At 48.2% G+C, this 10,060-nt stretch overlaps 1 protein-coding gene across 1 annotated transcript; it reads right to left on the bottom strand.

Annotated features, from left to right (window-relative positions):
• Window positions 1–940: 940 nt before the first annotated feature.
• On the bottom strand, window positions 941–9,324 carry ELAC1 (elaC ribonuclease Z 1). Its single transcript, XM_060236169.1, has 3 exons — window positions 9,141–9,324; window positions 6,503–6,970; window positions 941–1,464 (listed from the first exon to the last, which is right to left on the bottom strand). The coding sequence occupies exons 1-3, from the start codon at window positions 9,295–9,297 to the stop codon at window positions 986–988; spliced, it is 1,104 nt and encodes a 367-aa protein (XP_060092152.1). The 5' UTR covers window positions 9,298–9,324; the 3' UTR covers window positions 941–985.
• Between the last annotated feature and the right edge of the window lie 736 nt (window positions 9,325–10,060).

The following is a 10,060-nucleotide window of genomic DNA, read 5'->3' on the forward strand; positions in this document are numbered from 1 at the left end:
GACAGTAATAAACAAAATCATATTGATAGTTCAAGATGGGTAGCTGCGTTAGCCTGTCCCAATAGGAAAAAGCAAGAATCCAGTAACACCTTAAAAACTAACATGATTTGTGGCAAAGTATGAGTCACTCTTCGCTTCTTCAGATACAGCTAGAATGCAAGTCCATCTGTCCTTATACCTTAGAGAATGCCTGCTATTATTCAGCATCTGAAATCACTCCTCTCCACGATATAAGGACAGACGGCTCACATTCTAGCTGTATCTGAAGAAGAGAGCAGGGACTCTTCTTCTGCCACAAATTTTGTTAGACTTTAAGGTGTTACTGGTGTCAGCTTGTATACACTGAAGTCTACTTTATGGCCTGACCTGTTTATTTACTGTTAACTAACCCCATGCCTTTTACCATACTAACCATAGTATTGTAGTGGAATGTGAGAAGTGGCCAGGAGGGGGGAGACCGGAGTGCCAACAGGCTTTTGAAGTGTAAAACATCTAGCCGGTTCCCAGGAGTGAGTGGAGACGAGCAAGGCCATTGCAGGGGAGGAGAAGCTGCTATGTCGGTGGGAGATAACAGATAGGCGCCCTGGTTCTTCTCAACAGAGGAGCCCCAGTTTTATTATGGGAAATGATTTAAAACCCCTATCCTTTGATGTGTATCCATATATGCTCATGCTTGCACCCCTCTCGTTATTAGTATCAACGAACCTGCGTAGTGAAATACATTGCTGTAATCAATAAAAGGAAACTTTGTTTTTAACAAAGCCAAGCCTGCTCATTGTTGAAACGTCAATGCCCCTTCGCTGACAACTGGGCTCTTGCTCTTTTGTACTGCTAAAGAACCATGTTGTGCAGAAAGAGATGATAAGAAAGCCAGGTATGTACAGGGGTCATCCGCTAAGCCCGTCCCCAAGTTGGGTCCAAGAAAAGCAAGCTCTGGGTAGCTATGGAATCAATCTATCAGCAAATTAATTTCTCCCGTCTGTAGTCAGGTAGCAGAAAGTTTGTTTTTCATTGGAATACCGATGGTCATGAAATCCTCTGCTAATACCACTTCTTGTCCACCCAACGCCAGCTCTGCTTGTCTCTTCAATTCCATAACATCCGTGTCGCCTTCGCCAACCTGACCGGCCGGCTTATACCTCTGGCTGAAGTGAGAGAGAACCAGTTTCTTCACCTTACACAGCTTTGCAAACTCGGCCGCCATCTTGGGAGTGCTGTGGCCACGCTCTTCGGCTTTGGCCGCTTGGCTGTCATCCAGCGTGGCTTCGTGAACCAACAGGTCTGCTCCGTCACAAAGCCTCACCACTCCATCTCCAACTACACCAGAACAATCTCCCAAGATACAAATTTTTCTTCCTGGAACAGGGTCTTCTAAGACGTCTGAGGGAGAAACAGTTGTCCCGTTTTCTAGGAGAACAGCAACTCCATCTTTCAGTTTTCCGTACAGAGGGCCTGGCTGAACTCCTAGAAATTAAAGCACAGGTACAAGTTAACTTTCAACAGAATTCTCAATACACCTTAAGTATATTAGAATCCTGGATTGGCTCTAAGATGAGGCTGGCCAAACTTGCTTAACATAAGGGCTACATAGAATTAACATCAGATCTTTGAGAGCCGCAAGACATGAGTGTCAAATGTTTGAGAGCCGCAAGGCAGGCAGGAAAACAGATGGGATGGGAGAGGTGGAAAGAAAGCAACTTTTTTTACTTTAAATGCATTCTCCAATGGATTTGTTGGCTTGGAGAAGTGATTTAAAGAGAGAAATGCCTTCTCCATGTTGGCTGACAGGACGGTGGGGGCTTCAAGAGCCACACAATATGTGTGAAAGAGCCACAGTTTGGTCACCCCTGCTCTAAGACATTCACAATTTGAACCATTCTCAGACACTCATGTCTTCCCCTGCAAAGATGAAAGTGCCCTATACCGAACCAGACCAGGGCTTTTTTTGTAGCAGTAACTCCTTTGCATATTAGGCCACGCCCCTCTTGTGTAGCCAATCCTCCAAGAGTTTGCAGGGCTCTTATTACAAGGCCTAGTGAAAGCTCTTGGAGGACTGGCTACATCAAAGGTGCGTGGCCTAATATGCAAAGGAGTTCCTGCTACAGAAAAAAAGTCCAGAACCAGACCCTTTGTCCATCAAGGTCAGTATTGTGGACTCAGATTGGCAGTGACTCTCCAGGGTTTCAGGCCGAGGTCTTTCACACCAACTAGATGTGGGGATTGAACCTGCAGCATGCGCTGCAAGCAGAAGCTCTACCACAGAGCTGCAGCCTCTCCCCCCTCGTGAACATCATCTTCATAAGAACATGAACACATAAAGCTGCCTTATACTGAATAGGACCACTGATCCTTCAAGGTCAGTATTGTCTATCCAGACTGGCAGGACTTCTCCAGGGTATCTGGCTGAGTTCTTTCACATCATCTACTACTTGGTCCTTTCAACTGGGGATACAAGGTATTAAACCTGGCATCTTCCGCATGCCAAGCAGATGCTCTACCACAGAGCACAAGCTAAGAGATGTTCTGCTAGACCAGACCAGTAGCCCATCCAGTCCAGCCCACCAAATGCCCCTGGAAGGCCTGCAGGCCTTGGAGTTGCCTGACTATGGAAATAAACAAAGAAGAAGACTGCAGATTTATACCCTGCCCTTCTCTCTGAATCAGGGTCTCAGAGCAGCTTACAATCTCCTTTATCTTCTTCCCAAACAACAGACACCCTGTGAGGCGGATGAGGCTGAGAGAGCTCTCCCAGAAGCTGCCCTTTCAAGGACAACTCCTGCGAAAGCTATGGCTGACCCAAGGCCATTCCAGCAGCTGCAAGTGGAGGAGTAGGGAATCAAACCCAGTTCTCCCAGATAAGAGTCCTCACACTTAACCACTACACCAAACCGGCTCTCTAAGAGGATTTGGGAAGCGGGGAGGGGGCAAGAAACAGATATGCTGGAAGCTACACACAAAATGGGATTCGTTGCTTTTATCAAATTAACCAGGCCTCGACCTGGTTGGCCCCGCCTAGCCTGATCTCATCAGATCTCAGAAACTAAGCAGGGTCAGCCTTGGTTAATACTTGGGTTGGGGAGCAGCAGGGAGGCCCATCTGATGTGCAGCGATGTGTCCACGTCACTGCCCACATGACATCATTGCATCTGGGAGACGCTCTGGTATTTGGGCAAAACCTCTATGGAAAAATCTGGCTTCTACCATAAAGTTTCACCCAAATATGAGAGCATCATCTCGAATGCGATGGCATCACTTCCAAGTCACGTGGGCAGTGAAGTAGACACATCACTGCACGTCAGGTGGATCTCTCTCTTTTTCACAGTAAGTGTCCCCCCAGCTCCCCACTCCGCCGGCCAACTAATGGGCAATAGGGAGGTAGACCCGGCAGTAGGGGACCCAACCCTCCACTGGAGGGGCTGGTAACCCTAACACAGGGGCTGGTACTGTCAAACCACCTCTGAACACCTCTTGCCTTGAAAATCCTAAGTCGGTGGCAACCTGATGGCTCTTTCCACCAGCACCACCAAAGTACACAAAATTTACAGCACAAGTTCCAAAATGTGTCAAGAGGTGTGAACACAGCCAAAATCTCATCGGGCACCGAGGTTCCCCTTTTCCTGTCTCAAAGACAGCAGGTGCTTCTTTGAAATGGTTTAGGAAAAGCAACGCTGCTCTTACTCTATACCAGGGCTTTTTTTTTGGAAGCAAATACTCCTTTGCATATTAGGCCACACAACCCTGACGTATGTAGCCAATCCTCCAAGAGCTTACAGGACCTACTGTAAGCTCCAGGAATGGCTACATCGCAGGGGTGAGTGTGTGTGGGGTGTGGCCTATTACGCAAAGGAGTTCCTGCTACAGAAAAGCACTGCCCTCTACATTTCTACACCCAAGAAGAAGATATTGGATTTATATCCCGCCCTCCACTCCGAAGAGTCTCAGAGCGGCTCACAATCTCCTTTACCTTCCTCCCCCACAACAGACACCCTGTGAGGTAGATGAAGATATTGGATTTATATCCTGCCCTCCACTCCGAAGAGTCTCAGAGCGGCTCACAATCTACTTTCCCTTCCTCCCCCACAACAGACACCCTGTGAGGTAGATGAAGATATTGGATTTATATCCCGCCCTCCACTCCGAAGAATCTCAGAGCGGCTCACAATCTCCTTTATCTTCCTCCCCCATAACAGACACCCTGAGAGGTGGGTGGGGCTGAGAGGGCTCTCACAGCAGCTGCCCTTTCAAGGACAACCTCTGCCAGAGCTATGGCTGACCCAAGGCCATGCTAGCAGGTGCAAGTGGAGGAGTGAGAAATCAAACCCGGTTTTCCCAGATACGAGTCCGCACACTTAACCACTACACCCACCTTTACAAGATCAGATTACAGGTGCCAACTGATCCTACCCCGAAGGGTTTCAAGGGAGAAGAGTTATGTAAACAACAGGATGGCCGGGAGGCACACAAGTATCTCAAAGATACAGTGGTTTATTGCAGCAGCTGCTCTCATAACCAGTAGCTTACTTCATGGCATGAAGTGGACCAGTGATTATTGAACATGCACGCTGCAAGAAATCAATTAGTCCCAATGGTGCCACAGCACTTTCCCTTTCTTCCCCCAACAAAAGTACATGACGTGCCCGGAAAGGTATTAGTCATCTGTCCGATCAACAGCCAGGATGTGACATCAGAACCCATGACATCAGCAGAGGTGCCCTGGGAGTTCTACAGTGCAATCCCAATCAGAGTTACACCTTTTCTTTTAAGCTACTGGAAATCAACAGGATGAGGGGGCTGTAACTTTCTTTAGGACTGCACTGTTAATTAAGGCTAGGGAAGCAAAGCGGCCCTTGAAGCATCAGGAACGCTGAGTAATTAGGACTTGGGAGATTCAAGTTCCAATGACCACTGGGCTAGGAAGTCCGCTGGGTTGGAAATCTTGGGCTAGGGTTACCAACCTCCAGATGGTGCAGGGAGTTCTTCTAGAATTCCAACGGATCTACAGACTACAGAGATGAGTAAAGACTGGCGGACTCCAATCAGGTTTGATTCCCCACTCCTCTCCCCCATGAAGCCTGCTGGGTGACCCTGGGTTGGTCAGAACTCTTTCAGCCCCACCTACCTCATAAGGCGCCTCTTGTAGGGAGAGGAAGGGCAAGGCAATTGTAAGCTGCTTGATGGTATTTGATTTATATCCCGCCCTATACAATGAATCTCAGAGCCTCAAAGCGGTCACAATCTCCTTTATCTTCCTCCCCCCACAACAGACACCCTGTGAGGTGGGTGGGGCTGAGAGAGCTCTCCCAGAAGCTGCCCTTTCAAGGACAACTCCTACGAGAGCTATGGCTGACCCAAGGCCCTTCCAGCAGCTGCAAGTGGAGGAACGGGAAATCAAACCCGGTTCTCCCAGATAGGAGTCTGCACACTTAACCACGACACCAAACTGGAGACTCCTTATAGTACAGAAAAGCGGGGCACCTTCTTCTTTCAGTGCTGTGGTCCCAAGCTGAATTGGTACCCTGTGTGCTTGGGAAATGAGTTCCTTTGAAAATGGCAACTGACCACCTCATTTCAAGTCGGGATCTAATGTGTAGTTTGCCCCTAAGCTGCCTCAAGACTCTAAAGTTCTAAAGAGACTGACCCTCTTCTAAGCCCACTGACTTCAACGGACTTAAAAATGGCGCTCCTTCTGCTGTCTATGGGGAACTAACACATCCACCCCTCTGGAATCAAGCCAAGGAACATCCATGATCCTTTGAAGACTAACTGGCGGAATATGTTGTATAATCTATGCAGGACCTTTTTTTGTAGAAAAAGGCCAGCAGGAACTCATTTGCATACTAGCCACACCCCCTGACATCACCATTGTTTCACACAGGGCTTTTTTGTAGAAAAGCCAGCAGACTTATTTGAATATGAAGGCTACGCACCACCGTCATCAAGCCAGCCAGAACTGCGATCCTGTGCATTCCTGCTAAAAAAACAACAAAAAAGCCCTAAATCTATATCTCCAGGAGCATTCTTAGCCAGGGTTTGTTTTGGTAGCAGGAACTCCTTTGCATATTAGGCCACACCCCACTGATGTTGCAAAGCCTCCTGGAGCTTATAGTAGGCCCTGTAAGAAGTCCTGTAAGCTCTTGGTGGGTTTGTTACATGAAGGGTATGTGGCCTAATAACTCAGGGCTTTTTTTGTAGCAGGAACTCCTTTGTATATTAGGCCACTCCCCTCTGATGTAGCCAATCCTCTTGGAGCTTACAGTAGGCCCTGTAAGCTCTTGGAGGATTGGCTACATCAGGGATGTGTGGCCTAATATGCAAAGGAGTTCCTGTTTCTTACAAGACTCAAGCAGGCAGGGTTAGGGTTACCAACCTCCAGATGGTGCAGGGAGTTCTTCTAGAATTCCAACTGATCTACAGACTACAGAGATGAGTAAAGACTGGCAGACTCCAATAGACTCCAAATAGCCCTGTTTCTTACAAGACTCAAGCAGGCAGAACCCGTTACCTAGTTCCTTCAGCTTTTGCACGTTGAGTCTTCCGGGCCGCATCTTCTCTTCCACGACAAAACCAAAGGAAGGTATTCGGTGAAAGAGCCTGAACGCCTTCATCACGAACTGCTCATCATCCACCAACACGTACGAGTCTTCTGCGGGATCCAAACGAATCCTGTCCCCCTGCGTTTCTTCCAACGAGGTGACATCTCTGTCCACAAAAGAAACCTCTTTAAGCTCTTCCGCCGGGCACTGATTTTGCGTGGGCACCAGCTCGTGAACCACGTAAGGGAAGACAAGTTGCGAGTGGGAGAGCTCCATAACTCTCCGGAGGAAGCTCCTTAGTCCCAGTGGGCCGTAAATGTCAACCGGTCGCTTGTTGGTGGTGGAGCTGCTCTGGAGACTGATAGTACAGAGGAGTCCGGGAAGGCCAAAGAAGTGGTCTCCGTGAAGGTGAGTGATGAAGATCTTGGTAATTCTACCTAATAACACGAGACAATGGTCAGATGTACCGGATCCAAAGGAATGCCAAATGAAAGAAAAGCATAAGACTGCAAGTTTTTTTGAGTGACTTTTTTGAGTATATTTTTTAGCCCCGTGGCGCAGAGTGGTAAAGCTGCAGTCCTGCAGTCGGAGCCCTCTGCTCACAACCTGAGTTCGATCCCAGTGGAAGCTGGTTCAGGTAGCCGGCTCCAGGTTGACTCAGCCTTCAATCCTTCCGAGGTCGGTCAAATGAGTACCCAGCTTGCTGGGGGGAAAGCGTAGATGACTGGGGAAGGCAATGGCAAACCACCCTATAAAAAGTCTGCCATGAAAGTGCTGTGAAAGCAACGTCACCCCAGAGTCGGAAACGACCGGTGTTTGCACAGGGGACTACCTTTACCTTTTATACATGTATATGTGAGTAAGCTATATACTGGTTGCTTTGTTTTGGTTACACGTATTTGTTGCATTACCCTATTCGATCGTTGCAAGTTGACGAAAGCTTGTTATAATAAAAATATAATTTTTAAAAAAGCTTTTTCGGCTCTGGCCTTGACCTGGTGGAATCAGCTCCCTATGGAGATTCGGGCCCTACCGGATTTGTTACCATTCTGGAGCGCTTGTAAGACGGAGCTGTTCTGCCAGGCCTATGGCTGAGGCAAGCGGGCGTCCTTAGTTTCTTATACCATCTAACTGGCCCCCAGCACTGACTGCCATCTTGATTGCTAAAAATCGGGCCGATACAGCTGACATCTCTTGGACCTCTAAATTGCCTGCGATAATTATGTCTTCATTTATGTGTTCACGCCATCCATGCTGCCTTAAACTAATTCTGAACGAATAGCTTAATTGTTTGAACTGTTTTGTTTTATTTCTGGTTTTAATTGTTTTACTATGTTGGGAGGGACGGTGGCTCAGTGGTAGAGCATCTGCTTGGGAAGCAGAAGGTCTCAGGTTCAATCCCCGGCATCTCCAAAAAAGGGTCCAGGCAAAATGGTGTGAAAAACCTCAGCTTGAGACCCTGGAGAGCTGCTGCCGGTCTGAGTAGACAATACTGACTTTGATGGACCCAGGGTCTGATTCAGTAGAAGGCAGCTTCATATGTTCATATATGTTGGAATCCGTCCTAAGCCATTATGGGAAATGGCGGACTATAAATTTACAGAAAATTTATATATATGAATCATAGAGTTGGAAGGGACCTCCAGGGTCATCTAGTCCAACCCCCCTGCACAATGCAGGAAACTTCCAAATACCTCCCCCTAAATTCACAGGATCCTCATTGGTCAGATGGGCATCTAGCCTCTGTTTAAAAACCTCCAAGGAAGGAGAGCCCACCACCTCCCGAGGAAGCCTGTTCCACTGAGAAACTGCTCTAACGGTCAGGAAGTTCTTCCTAATGTTGACGGAAACTCTTTTGAATTAATTTCAACTCGTTGGTTCTGGTTCTACCTTCTGGGGCTACAGAAAACAATTCCATCCCATCCTTTATATGACAGTCCTTCAAGGACTTGAAGGTGGTGATCCTATCACCTCTCAGCTGCCTCCTCTCCAGGTTAAACACGCCCAGCTCCTTCAACCTTTCTTCATAGGACTTGGTCTCCAGACCCCTCACTATATATATTAAAAGACAGGTCCTAGGTTTCCCAGCATTTTAGATTTCTTAGTGTCTCAAAGTTTCAGCTTTCTATCACTTGCAGAAGTTTGTTTGTATCGGCATGTCTATCAGTGCAAGCCTAGGCATGAATGAAGCCAATGGCTCAAGACGATAGAGAGCGTACTTATAGTAAGATCTTTTCACAAGATAGACATGCTGGTCTACAGCAGCACAGTGAGATGTGAGTCCACTAGCATCTTAAAGAGACCAACAAGATTAACGGGGTATAAGCTTTCAAGACCACTTGACAAAAGGGAGGTTTATCCCTGGAAAGCTTGAACCCTGACAATCTTGTTCGTCTCTAGAGCAGCTACGTGATTCAAATCCAGCTGCTTACATCAAGAGGCCGATGTGCATCGTCATGTCTCGGAGAGTTCCCCAGGCCCCTTTTCCCCATCCAGGTTTTCTTTCATGCTTCTGTTCAGAGGCTGCCACCCTCCCCCTGTTCAGAGGCTGCCACCAGTGCAAGAGGGTTTTCCCAGAAAACAAGATCCCGCCCCCCCCCCACTGACCTGCTTTCAGGGGACTTCTCATGAACTGAGTTTGGGTGCCTTCGCCACAGTCAAACAGCCAGCATTCCCCTTCGAAGCGGACCACCGTCGCCGAAGCCCCTCGAGTTGGAGAGGGATAGGCAGCACCCGTGCCCAGAAAAGTTACGTCCATTGCCATGGTGCAAGGAAGCAGCGTATCACCTATAAGACAGTGACCCATGAACATCAAACCTGCATCCACACAGCGGCACATATTGCATTGCAGCATTTGTCTATGACTGGCTTTTCTTCTGTTGGCAAAATGATTCAGTTGCAAATTGCTGCAGTGTTGCAACAACAGCAGACGACTTGACGATGAACAGATGCAACCCAGGGTGGCCACCTTCTCGGTAGAGCTGGAGATCCCTTCGGAGGATCTTGGGGAGTGACGATGGCTCAGTGGTAGAGCATCTGCTTGGTAAGCAGAAGGTCCCAGGTTCAATCCCGGCATCTCCAATTAAAAAGGGTCCAGGCAAGAAGGCGTGAAAAACCTCAGCTGTTCAAGGGGAGGGATGGTGGCTCAGTGGTAGAGCATCTGCTTGATAAGCAGAAGGTCCCAGGTTCAATCCCCGGCATCTCCAACTAAAAAGGGTCCAGGCAAGAAGGCGTGAAAAACCTCAGCTCGAGACCCCAGAGAGCCGCTGCCAGTCTGAGTAGACAAGACTGACTTTGATGGACGGAGGGTCTGATTCAGTGTAAGGCAGCTTCATATGTTCAGCTGATCGCCACAAAACAGAGAACAGTTCCCCTGGAGAAAATAGCCACTCTGGAAGGTAGACTCTATGGCACTATACCCTGCTGAGGTCCCTCCACCCCCCAAACCTCGCCCTTCTCAGGGTCCACCTCCAAAATCTCCGGGTATTTCCCAACCCAGAGCTGGCAACCTTAATGCAACCATAGAT

The sequence above is a fragment of the Heteronotia binoei genome, chromosome 4 (genome assembly GCF_032191835.1).
Source record: "Heteronotia binoei isolate CCM8104 ecotype False Entrance Well chromosome 4, APGP_CSIRO_Hbin_v1, whole genome shotgun sequence".
Taxonomy (NCBI): Eukaryota; Metazoa; Chordata; class Lepidosauria; order Squamata; family Gekkonidae; genus Heteronotia; species Heteronotia binoei.

Coding starts and splice junctions, on each gene's coding strand:
- ELAC1 (XM_060236169.1), bottom strand. CDS start 9,297: ATGGCAATGGACGTAACTTTTCTGGGCACGGGTGCTGCCTATCCCTCT. Junction 6,971..9,140: donor GAGAAGTCCCCTGAAAGCAG/GTCAGTGGGGGG, acceptor TCGTGTTATTAG/GTAGAATTACCAAGATCTTC. Junction 1,465..6,502: donor GCAAAAGCTGAAGGAACTAG/GTAACGGGTTCT, acceptor TTTAATTTCTAG/GAGTTCAGCCAGGCCCTCTG.